Source organism: Periplaneta americana, chromosome 16 (genome assembly GCF_040183065.1).
Source record: "Periplaneta americana isolate PAMFEO1 chromosome 16, P.americana_PAMFEO1_priV1, whole genome shotgun sequence".
In the NCBI taxonomy this organism is placed as follows: Eukaryota; Metazoa; Arthropoda; class Insecta; order Blattodea; family Blattidae; genus Periplaneta; species Periplaneta americana.
In genome coordinates this window covers 136,538,929-136,551,926 of record NC_091132.1, presented here as the reverse complement: position 1 = coordinate 136,551,926, position 12,998 = coordinate 136,538,929, and the positions used below count along the sequence as shown (strand labels likewise).

At 33.8% G+C, this 12,998-nt stretch overlaps 1 protein-coding gene across 5 annotated transcripts in view; it reads left to right on the top strand.

Annotated features, from left to right (window-relative positions):
• The window catches only part of gry (trafficking protein particle complex subunit 11 gry), a 107,273-nt gene that overhangs the window by 69,393 nt on the left and 24,882 nt on the right, over positions 1-12,998 (top strand). For all 5 annotated transcript variants that reach the window (XM_069813055.1, XM_069813053.1, XM_069813054.1 and 2 more), the window contains exons 14-16: positions 609-844; positions 3,195-3,337; positions 10,094-10,327. In XM_069813055.1, coding sequence (XP_069669156.1) covers positions 609-844; positions 3,195-3,337; positions 10,094-10,327 — 613 coding nt within the window. The remainder of the gene's footprint in view (positions 1-608; positions 845-3,194; positions 3,338-10,093; positions 10,328-12,998) is intronic.

The window sequence follows — 12,998 nt, the reverse complement described above, 5'->3', positions numbered from 1 at the left end:
AAATGTGAAGACGGAACAGGCACTAAGCCTAAACCATGAAGCGAAGATGATGATGATGATGATGATGATGATGATGATGATGATGACATATTTAATTATATTAAATATAGCCCCCTTGGAGTCAGTAAGTATGCAAATAGATTTATCAGAAATTTGAGTAACACACTGAAGAGCAGCATCAATAGCTAGCAATTCAGTGTCAAGACTTGAGGAGGATGAACATCCAATGTAATAATGTAAATAAAACAAAACACTGATTGCTATGGTGTCTAGTGCATACATAAATTAATAACTCACTTATGTGTGCCCAATGCTTAGTATTTATTTGGGTTTGGAAAGAATTTTATTAATAAAATCGTCTGTTCCTTAGACAATATTGATGTGTGTATTTTAATTCATAAAATGACGTACGCCTATTAAGTTGAGTAATTCAGTGTTTTTAATACTGATAAAGAATTTGTTTGAAACTTAAACAGTTGTTAATTAAAAATTCACTGTGGTTGCATTTACCTTTAACTTTCTAGCATTTCTTGACCCGTTTGGTTTTGCTTCATTTTCTGATTCAAGTAAATGTAATGTTCCAACATCAGAAAACTTGTATGTTACAGGCCATCACCACAAAATATGCCAGACTTCGATAATGTGAGTCCACTTGCAACTGCTGAGATAACTTCACGAGACTCGAAACTAAAATTAGAAGTCATTCATGATTCTCCTGCTCTTCTCGGGGAATGGTATCCTATCAGACTGTTTCTAGAGAATGCCGAAGATCAAAAAGTTACAGGAATTTCTATTAATGTTAACTTACAGACAAGTGGAGATGAACCCAGTATTGAACAAGCCAGTAAGCTATCACATTTCTCAATTTTATGTTCCTATTACAAATATAAAAATTAGTGCTGTTGATCGATCAAAATATTTAATCGATTACCTATTTGAATTTAATCGAGTTGAAAAAATGTTTTAATATACTGTAATACACAATTATTGTTAAATTTAACTTGTGTTCGGTGATAAGCATAAGTATTAAATGTTGTATATCTGTATATATTGTATCGTTATATTACAAAACAACTATTTTAATTACTTACTAACATATTTATTATGAGGCTTATCATTTATTGTGTCAATTTCTCCGGGAATTTTTGAGACAAACATAAATTACAAAATGTATGAAGACTCACCTAGTTAATACTGCTTCATCCATGATTTTAAACATGTGAGTGCATTCACATGCTCTGAATTAAGTGCCGCTCTACGTTTAGTAACAATGTTTCCTGCATCACTAAACACGAAAAAACTTTTTTTTCTGCGAAGCACTTCTCCACGATCATTCAATTTAAATCCAAATGTTTCACTGAGTACCTCTCAAAATCTCATATGACATAATGGAGTTTACACTTTTCATAAACCACAGAAAACTGATTCTTTTTCTTTATCAAGCTAAACACACAACCTTCATATACAAACTCAGTACAGAAACTGCAACTGCAAAAGTAGGCCTACAGCATTTGAAACAGAAGATTGGCCCCTATTGTAATCGAATTACCAGATTTTATAAAGAGAAGAATGTAGTTATGCTCTCACTTGCACAGTGTAGACATGGCTATTTTATAGGGGATGAGGGAGATGAATCACAGAAAAGTATGTATTTCATATGCTAGGAAGATGAGCTGAAAACAAGATGGAAGTTTTCTTGGAAAGCCATGAAACTTAATAAGGGTTTCGCATTGTGTTTCAACTTTCAATAGAGGTAGACTAGGTCACTGTCCACATATCTCCATATCTTTCTAAAGTGCTTGCGCAAAGATTTTCCCTACACTACCTGGTTTACAGTTAGAAAATAACAGTACTATTGTGCTTTTAAGTAAGCAATTTCCGAGAGAGAAATATTGTTGGAATTTTTAGTATGACTTGAATTAACAAAATAATAATTAATATGAACTACAACCGATTAATTTTAATTGACTCGATTATTCAATTAAATATTTTTGATCGATTATCTTACAACAGAAATTGATCGATTAATCGATTAAATCCCACATCACTAATAAAAATACTTAATCATTGAATTCATTAGTAACCAATTAAATTCTTTTGTCTTGAGTAAGTAAGTTTGTGTTATTAAGAACTATTATACTGAAATTTTCATTGTCGTGAGAGTAAGTAAAATATTTATTCCATTCTCCTGGTCCTCTCCCTTCTCCTGCCTTCTCCTCCTCCTCATTCTCCTTCTTTACTTTCTTCTTCTTTTTCTCATTCTCTTTCTTCTCATTTTAATCTTTACTGCCTTTTCTCCTCTTCCTCCATATTTCTACTAGTTTCTACATCATCTTTTTCTTTTCTTTTCCATTTTCCTCTTTTTTTCCTTCTCAGTTCCTCTTCTTCACCTTTTCTCCGTCTCCATCATCTTTTTATCCAAACTGGTTCTGGTTATGATTGAAAATTGTATCTCCTAATAATATACTCTCTGCAATGTTTATATTTTGTTCTTGTATTCATAATAGACATATATCATACTCGAAGCAGCCTGCAACATGTAAAAAGTACATACAGAAGTAAATTTCGTGTTACAGTTTTCTTGCTCTCCTGAAATTTTTACAAAATAGACTGAACTTGTTCTCCAATTAAGATCTTCAGTTATTGTCATCTACAGAATTACACCTCAAATATGAAATTTCTCTAAACAGAAGCTTTCTGACTCGGAAAGCACTCTATAAAATACTTGCTGCTAACATGAACTTGGTAGGTTGGGAAATAGAGAGGAAAAAAAAAGTGACGTAATGAACAGGGTAGCTGTTTATTTTTTATAAAGATGATAGCTATATCTTATTTGCGAAATAAGTTTAACTCTCTCATTTCAGTCTAGCTGTTACATTATAGGGAAGATAAGATATGAACAAAACATTGATATGCACTGTTAGACTATGATGACACCATCTCCTCTGTAAAAGCTGTCAGAAGGGTGTGTTTAGTGAGACCTGAGCCAAACATGGTATGCGCATAGACCATGATTATTACACATCTCTGTAGCAGATAACGGAAGGAAGAGCCTTCCCTTTTGTGTGTGGTTAGCTCGTGTCTAGTCTTCCCAGTAATATCTCATTAATTAATTTCTGTTCATTGTATATGTCAGTAATTATGATTTTATTCATGAAATTAACAGATACTGAACGTATTTTTTTTCTTTTCAGCACAACTATGTGAAAATGTAACTGGAGAATCCGTACCACTTCCATTACTCTTGTCTGTTGCTGATTTAGAGAAAAATACAAGTAAGGAGAAATGTTTTCATCTGCGAGCTCATCGTGTTGGAAATCGGAATATTGTTGTCAAGGTGAATAAATATTAACAAATACATAATTTTTATATGAAAGTAATTACTTGTATTCTGCAGAAATAGCTTTTTGAATTGAATTTTGCAGCAACGTCGTTGTCGTCCTCATCATCATCATCATTATCATCATCATCATCATCATCATCATCATCATCATCACCATCACCATCACCATCATCGTCATCGTCATCTTGGAATGACTTCACTTTTGTTTTATTTTGACAGTGCAGCATTTGAACTGACACTATATATCGTTCTATAACATTGTCTCAGTTTTATTTCCTCTCCTGCAGGTGTCCTCTGTGTCGTTCCAGTTATCTCTCATTGTTCAAACAATGACTCTCGTTGAGTTAACTGGATCATCATTTTGTGTCTTCTCTTAATCTCTTGTCTGCTGTTTTTTGAGAGTGACCAATCAGCTCAATCTTTCTGGCACATCAGCGAGGATCCATCAGTAGATTAGTAGGCTGTGAAATATTGTAAAGTTGAAGAAAAAGATTATTTAAGAAAGTATTAAAATTTATGAAGATTACAGGAATAAAAAATTCAACTTTTAAGTGCTCCCTATTGCAAAAACATATTCAGCTCAAAATTGATGAAACTTTGGCGAGACCAATAAAAGTATAATTACTTACTTACTTACTTACAAATGGCTTTTAAGGAACCCGCAGTTTCATTGCCACCCTCACGTAAGCCTGCCATCAGTCCCTATCCTGTGCAAAATTAATCCAGTCTCTATCATCTTATCCCACCTCCTTCAAATCCATTTTAATATTTTCCTCCCATCTACGTCTCGGCCTCCCCAAAGGTCTTTTTCCCTCTGGTCTCCCAACTAACACACTATGTGCTTGTCTGGATTCGCCCATACGTGCTACATGCCCTGCCCATCTCAAACATCTGGATTTAATGTTCCTAATATGTCAGGTGAAGAATACAATGCTTGCAGTTCTGCGTTGTGTAACTTTCTCCATTCTCCTGTAACTTCATCCCTCTCAGCCCCAAATATTTTCCTAAGAACCTTATTCTCAAACACCCTTAATCTCTGTTCCTCTCTCAAAGTGAGAGTCCAAGTTTCACAACCATACAGAGCAATTGTTAATATAACTGTTTTATAAATTCTGACTTTCAGATTTTTTGGCAGCAGACTAGATGACAAAAGCTTCTCATCCAAATAATAACAGGCATTTCCCATATTTATTCTGCGTTTAATTTCCTCCCTTGCGTCATTTATATCTGTTACTATTGCTCCAAGATATTTTAATTTTACCACCTCTTCGAAGGATAAATCTTCAATTTTTATGTTTCCATTTTGTACAATATTCTGGTCACGAGATATAATCATATACTTTGTCTTTTCGGGATTTACTTCCAAACCAATTCTCTAAGTTTCAAGACCTTCTCCTGCATGCCAATCTTTTGTATTCCTTGTATTAGTGCTACTACCTATGAGTTTCTACTCATGAATTTCTTCACTGTTCTCAAATTCTGGATTTTCCCATTCTTTTCTGTTATTGTATATTGTCATGTCAGTTTCTTCTATTGTGCAAGAGGTTTAAGTTGGCTTGTTCATTTGGAAGGGAAAGATGTTCTTGCCATCTTGCTCTATCCCAGGTATTCCTCTCTACGGTGACGGTCAGACAGCCACCCCCACAGGCTACATATTTCAATGAGAGTGTTTAGAGGGGAATAAGTAAAAGTTGTAAGAGAAGAATCCATGTTTCTAAACTCGTTGTTAGTATTATGTTCTGCAGGCTGAAAGGTGGTCTGTTAAATTCAGAGTGCAAGAATATTTTCTTCATATAAGGCTCTGTTAGCTGACAATTAGCAGAGTTTCAATTTTAAAAACTTATGTAAAGTATTTTTGTATACTGTAACTCAGTAAGTGAAATTGAAAGTTAATGAAGAATAATAGAAACTACATCAGGTAGAGGAAGTGCAAAGAAAGCTTGCGCTGATGCGCAGAGAACGATATTCGGTCCTCGTGCCGTCATGCTCGTTACAGGGCTGCTATGAATCACGTAATGCTGATTACAGGGTGCATTCGAAAGTGCGGTCTTGAGCTGTTCGTATCATAAAATGTATTGTGCAGAGTGGGTAGAAGCCAGCGTATGCATTACATATTCTGCGTTTTATGCCTCATATCAGGATTTTTATATAGTTCAAAGTGTGTTTGTAAAATAACAGAGTTCTGTATAACATTCTATGTACTTAACAATGCCCCCTGTTGGCTCTAAATTAGGAAGTGCTAATGAAACGTTACACAGTCAAACTAGGGAATTATTTATAACGTTTATAAATGTATGAAAAACGAAACAGGCTCCGCTCATAACGTAAGGAGTATATACAGATTAGAATAAATCGACTATAGTATCACGCTAGTTATCGGAACATTTTAATAAAATCACATAGTCTTAGTTATTAGTATTTTATTACAATGTCAAATATCAATTATTACACGATCACATATTTCTTATAACATCTTCGTAATTTCATTCAGTGATTTTATATGTAAAAGAATTCGTGCTTCTGTATTTTCAACAATGTTATGTTATTAGTTACTCTGCAACTAGGTTTAGGTTACGTTACATGTGCTGTGATAAATCTCACTCGAAATATCAAGTTACACAACGCAGACGACTGAGAACTGACGACAGTTTGCCAGTCGAATCAAAGCAAGGTCGAGTGCACCCGAACGTTTCCGGAAGTTCGCGCAGCTTTCCGTAGCAAGCTCTTCTTGCTTTTACTCTAAAATAATTTATGTACAGACCCAGAAACAAAATTTGGGCCACCTGAATTTTTACTGAGCATACACAGTATGTTATAATTGGAACTTGGAAAATTTAGGTGGCCCAAATGTTTTTTTGGGTCTGTACAATTATATTATTTAGGTAAGATTGATGGAAAATGTAATAAGTCTAAATATTAAACAGTACAAAACCTCTTTTCCTCCTATGCCAAAATCACACTATAAAATCTATTTTAGGCCATTTTTAATAGTTTTTAGGGCATGTCTAATTTATAATTGCTAATTTATAGGTCATCAAAATCCTAGCCCTGATGATGATGATTATGTGATGATGATGATAATGATGATGATGATGATGATGACGACGTATGGTGAAGATACTGTAAATAATTCAGGACATTGTAAGGAATATCATCTTAAGATATTAAGTAGCAGCCACATACAATATGAAAATTTCAACAGATGAAACAAAAATTATGGCATTCTATGAGAAATACCCAATACAAAGTAAAATTTGTCTCGATAATAAAATATTAGAAAGATGTAATAGTTTCCCATATTTAGGTTACAATCTTTCCATTTTTGAAGAATTGGACGTATCCAGAAAATGAATAAATATACAAGAGCTGTGGGCATTATAAATAGTGTGATGGAACCATCCTTGGTTCAGAAACACACCCGCATACGTCTCTACAACACATTGGCACGACCGATGCTCAGCTATGGCAGTGAAGCATGGACACTGAGGAAAGCAGATAAAAGCAGAATAACGGCTTGTGAAATGCGATTCATGCGAAGAACAGAGGGCTATACTAAGTGGGATCTGAAAAGAAATTGTGAAATTTTAAAGGAACTAAAAACTCAACCAGTTTTAGATTACATTGTTCAATATCAGTTTAATTGGAAACATCATTTGAAATGAAGGAGTAATAGTAGACTCCCAAAGGCATTTATGATTATGTACCATATGGCCAAAGATCTGTGGGTCTTCCTGCTAAGAGATGGCGTGAAAATTTTATGTGAGACCGTAACAGGCCTTGTGGCCTAACACTTGTCAGGCAGAAGAAGAAGAAGATATTAAATGGAATCTGTGAACATGTTGTTGTTTGTTGTTTTCTAATGCCAGGCGTTTGACAATAAAGTCATTTGACCTCTTGCACTCCAATATTTTTCAAAGATATTATCGTGACTAGCCACTGAAGCACAGATTTTGAGGTGTTCCGAATCCATTTCTTGGTTTGAGTTGCACAATGGGCAGTTAGGGGACTGATATATTCCTATTCTATGCAGGTGTTTGGCCAAACAATCATGGCCTGTTGCCAATCTAAATGCAGCTACAGACGATTTTCGTGGTAAATCGGGAATTAACTGTGTATTTAATGCAGAGAGTTCCATTTTTTCCCTTGGGATTGAGTTATCAAATTTTGTTTGTTGAAGTCTAAGTATGTAGATTTAATAAATCTCTTCACAGAGTAATATGTAGATTTAGTAACAGGTCTGTGAGTAGCAGTGCTGCCCTTCTTTGCTAAAGCATCTGCATTCTCGTTTCCCAGGATTCCACAATGGGACGGTATCCATTGGAATACAATTCTTTTATTGAGTGATATTAATTGAAAGAGCATTTCAGTTATTTCTGCTGTTTGAGATGAAGGTGTGTGTTTAGAGACGATTGATAGAATAGCTGCTTTGGAGTCTGACAATATAACTGCATTCCTAAATTTATTGATGTGGCATAGAAGATTCCTGAGACATTCACTTATTGCAATGATTTCACCATCAAAACTTGTTGTTCCATATCCAAGAGATCTATAAAGTGAGAAGAGACAGCACGTAACACCTGCACCGGCACCTTGTTCTCTGGAGATCAAGGATCCATCGGTGTATGAATGAAGCCAGTTTTGTGGAGGGTACCTAATATTAATTGTCTCTAAAGACAATTGTTTTAGTATTTCAGTGTTTACTTCTGATTTCAGTATTTCTTCTGTTAAATTTAGATTATATTCTATATTTAATAGAGTTAAAGGGTTTGGTTTAATTTTTAAGTTTTCTTTTAAATTTGGGATATTGATTTTCTGTTTTAATTCTTGAACAATGGATATGAAACTTTTTTGAGTTTTCAGTCTACAGAGAACATAAATATGTACATGAATGTGCAAACAGTAAACTTTAGAAGAAGGATTATTATATATTGGTTATTTTATAGTCATACAAAAATCAAAAATGAAAATGCAAAACAGTAGAGTGAAAAGAGGACCAAACTACGGTTCAGACTATTACATGGAAGCAATGCAAGTTGTATGGCCTTTTGAAAATGAAAAGAGTAAATCGTAAGAAATCAAAATGGAAGAACAATAAAATGAACAGGATTTATACAAGTATAAAATATATCTTGTATAAGAATTTAGTATGAGATGGCTTTAGTAAAATAGATTACAAAGTGTGGGGAAAAGAGAGAATATAGAAAGAGACTACGAAAATATCAAGAAATTGGTGCATAATGCTACTAGCAAGCACTCGGTACTTGTGATTTGAAGAGGGAAAAACAGAAAACCTTGTAGATGACTGAACAAATACAAAATGTCTACAGGTAATGAAAATAACAAAAAAATAACTAATTTAAGCAATTGGTAACGAAAGTAAGGAAATGTAACAAATTTAAAAGACTCAAATAATAGTGGGTAACGAAATTATGCATATTGTTCTGCTTCACTGATTTAATCTTGGTGCCGCTGCCTGAGCTGTGGTGGTAGATAGTGATTACATATGCGAATCTAGTACAGTCAGAAAGCTGGGAGAGAAGTTGCTTGTGCATCCATTGAGCTGAAGATAGAAACAAGTCTGATGACAGATCGTAAGAAGACTGAAATGTGATTAATGTTTTTTCATCATGCTTGTGACTAATTATTAAGTTTTCTTCTTCTTCTTCCCTTCAAGTATAAGGCCAAATGGCCTGTTACGATCTCACAGTTGAATTTTCAATCCAGGACTTCTTTGGACGACCGAGAAATCTCTTCCCGTTTGGACAATACTGGAGCATGACTTTTGGGATTCTATCTCTATGCATGCGATGCAGATGATTTATCCAGTTGTTTTGATATTGTTTTACGTGATTAATTACAGGTTCTAGTTGTAATTCTTCCATTAAATCAGCATTGTGTTTGTGATCCCATTTCGTATATCCCGCTGTATATCTCATAAATTTCATTTCATTAGCCGTTATTCTGCTTTCGTCTTTCTTCCTCAATGTCCATGCCTCACTGCCGTAACAAAATACAGGTCTCGCCAAGGTCTTGTAAAGGCGAATTCGACTATGCTTTTGTACTAGGGAAGGTTTCATAATGGTGTTAATTATCCCCATTGTTTTGGTGTATTTAGAAATTTTCATCAAAAAAAGATAATGTGTATCCGAGATATGTAAAATAATTTATCCTTTCTAATATTTTTAAATCTAAACATATTTTGCTAGGCACAGGATATTTTCCGCAGAAGGCCATAATTTTAGTTTTTTCTTTATTGATTTTCATATCATATTTAATTCCAATTTTGTTCAAGTTAAAAATTGAACGTTGTAATTCATCTTCTGAGGATGCCACCACAGCTAAATTGTCTGAAAAAAATAATGAATCTAGTTGTAAATGTCTATTGAGTTGTATATATCCATGAGGCAATTGTTTCCATTCTCTAATTATTTGAGTCATATATATAATAAATAATTATTATTAAGTTGTAGTAACTAAAAAGTAACTAATTTTTGTTTTGCGAATCTGGCTTCCAGGTTTTTCCATTTAATATTAATTTTTGTTTCATTTTCGGTCTATACCCTGAAACAAAACACTTTATAAAGGTGAAAAATGCTATGTACCTTAATAGTTAAGAACGATATATTGGGAGACAAGACAGAATACAGACATTTTTAATTCTTTTGAAATTGTCTATTCTTTTTTACTTAAGGAAAATGTGAAGTTTACAATGTATATAAAAATTAACGGAATTTCACCTGATATTTGCAGATAACATATATGATGACAACTGAAAGAGATTCTCAGAGAGTGGAGAATTCATGTTTGAAGGAGGAATTGATTAATGTGCCTGTGGTGAAACCATTCGACATAACAGCAAAGTTCTTCTCACTCAAGTTCGAACCCATTGCAAAAACATTTGCTAAAGAGCCATTCATAGTCATGCCACACGTAAACTGTGCCTCACCATTTCCACTTCAAATTGAAGATTCTTCAGTAGAGCTGGTAAGTTCAAATTTCTTTTTCACTATCTCTTTTTATTTCAAATGTACAATTCTGTTATTTTCAATTTAAAAACACTGAAAATTAGAATTAAAATGTATACCTCTGAATTATAAGATAGGTGTTGATGTACAATTATACATAGTAATACCCTTATACGATGTGTTAGAAAACTCCCTCCACAGTGAGTAGAATGCACAAAATCCGTTAAGTATGAAAAGGAGATAGTAGCAGTCAGCTGTCCAGAGACTCACAGATTGAGGTCGACCAACCTTCACTGAACATTACGCCAAGGATGACTGGCCTTTACTGAGGATTAACAACATTCCAAGCATCAGTGGTAAACAAACTTTGTTTTCTACACTGCGGAGGAAGTTTTCTAATGCATGTATATATCATAGTGGCATATACATAAATTATCATAAAGGGATATGACAACAAGAAGAGAATGGGGTTAACAATTTTTTTAATATCAGGAGTGTACAAAAACTTCATATTCTCAAAAATCTCACTTTATTAGTGCATCTAATCAGTTAGTATTATTCAATTGAATATTGCCCATAGATATCTGTGAGGCTGAAAATCTCGTAACATTTACAATGCTGAAGTATTGCAAGGGAATTTTCATATCATTTCTGTTTTTAAATACTGTCGTGAGTTTGCCTGTGCATCCGTCTCACATAGTGGAGATGGTAAGAGGAAAAAGAAATCATTTATGAAGAAGAAGGCTGGGTGTTTGTATTGAGGGTAGGGTCAGTTGCAATTATTTCTTTTGGTTTTAAATATGGTTAATTGAGGACGTAGCTGCTATAAGGGCCCATACTCCGAAATGCTGTTCTGAGATATTTGGGTTGACATTTTTAAAGCAGTGCACTAAATGCACTAAGCAATGAGTATGAAACTGCTGGATAAGTAGTATTGTGTTTTTTACAAAATATAACAGCTAGAAGCCTTTTAATCCAATGTTATGTATTTAAAGAATAATGTATTCAAGTAATGCATGTTATGGACCCTTTTTCTGGAGAACGTACTTTCAATTAAAAAATAAATGTAAGCTGTGTGTAGTCTTTATAAAAAGGTATTATTACTTATATTTTTACATAAAATATAGCAATATTATTAATAATATTCATTAAAATTTTTAGAACTTGAAAGCAAATAACGAACATTTCGAAAAGTTAGAAATGTTTTCAAAAGAAAATAACGAATCATGAATATTTAGACTTTATGACATTTTTTCCACACAAAATAACAAATCGTGAACATTTTGAAAAGTTAAAAATGTTTTCAAAACAAAATAAGGAACAGAAGTTTATCAAACAAGGTAGGACATTATTTTTGTTCATTCCACAACCATATTTTCCACACGATTTCCCTGCTTATCTCTGTTATCACTTTCACTTTCCTCTTCATCTTCCATAGTATTAGAAGGTTGGAAAAGAGACTCATAAAATGAGCGGTTTTCCTCTTTTACATATAAAAATAAGATTCCAACATACTTAATTTTATTTTCTTCAGTGGAACTCGAGACGCTGATTGAAGATCCAGTCTTGGAGGGCAGTTTTTCATGTATGAACATGTTCTATAGATAAAGGACCTATAACATATATTACAATAAACAGGTTTACTAGCATTATTGTTAAAAACTTTTCAGCGAAACTTCGTGGGTATAACAAAGAAACTACAGAGAATCGATTTATACATTCTCCGGAAAAAGGACCTATGGGGCTATGGGCCTTTATTGCAGCTACGTCCTCAATTGATAATAAGATTAATGACCATTGGTTCCTTGGGAGGGAGTTGTGAGAGCAATAGAAAACAGGAGCAAGTTGGAGGATGATGGGGAGTGAGTCATAGAAACAAAATGGAGATAAATGGTTTTCGTGACCGGCAGTGCAATCGTGTATAACCTGATGCCTGGAAAGGAATCAGTGATGCTGTCAGTGGCGGCTCGTGAACTTGTGGATTGGGGGAGCTGCAGTAGATTTTGGTACATACAAATTTCACTTCTTGATATCATTACTAATAAGTATAGGACAAAAATAAATGCATTACATATCAAAAAATCAAAACTTCCTGACTTAGTTGGGAGATGTCTGTGGCATCATTTGCCATAATCGCTAAAAAAAACTAATACCATCGATTTCAGTCTGAATTTCAAATCGGCAGACACTCAACATGCAATCTACCAGTTCATCCTGAATTGTTTTAGAATTACCGTTAAACAGTGGCATGTTCCAAATGATTTTTGAGAGACTCATTTAGATTACTTACGAAATACACCAGAGTTCTTCAAATCGTTTTTTCATCATGTCCCCCTAAGGGGAAGTTCATATTGGCCACAAAATTTGATACAATCAATATTTTTTAAAATAATTTCACGATTTTTTCTCATTTCTTGATTATGTTTCAGAATGTTTGTTTTGTTCATTTCACTTAGTTGCGCAGAAATATTAGTTTTTCCTAACATAGCCAATGAAACAAAATTTTTCAGGTGAGATTGCGAAGATTCGTGCTTTTTAATTTTTAGGGGCAAATGTCCTAAATCTGTCACACCACTCCTAGTCTATGCAGTATCACCAGTGAAGAGGAGGCAAGGAAAACAAAATACAGAATTTTTTTTTGTTCACATCCACATAACCACAAATGCTTAGCATAAATTTCATTGTTATAC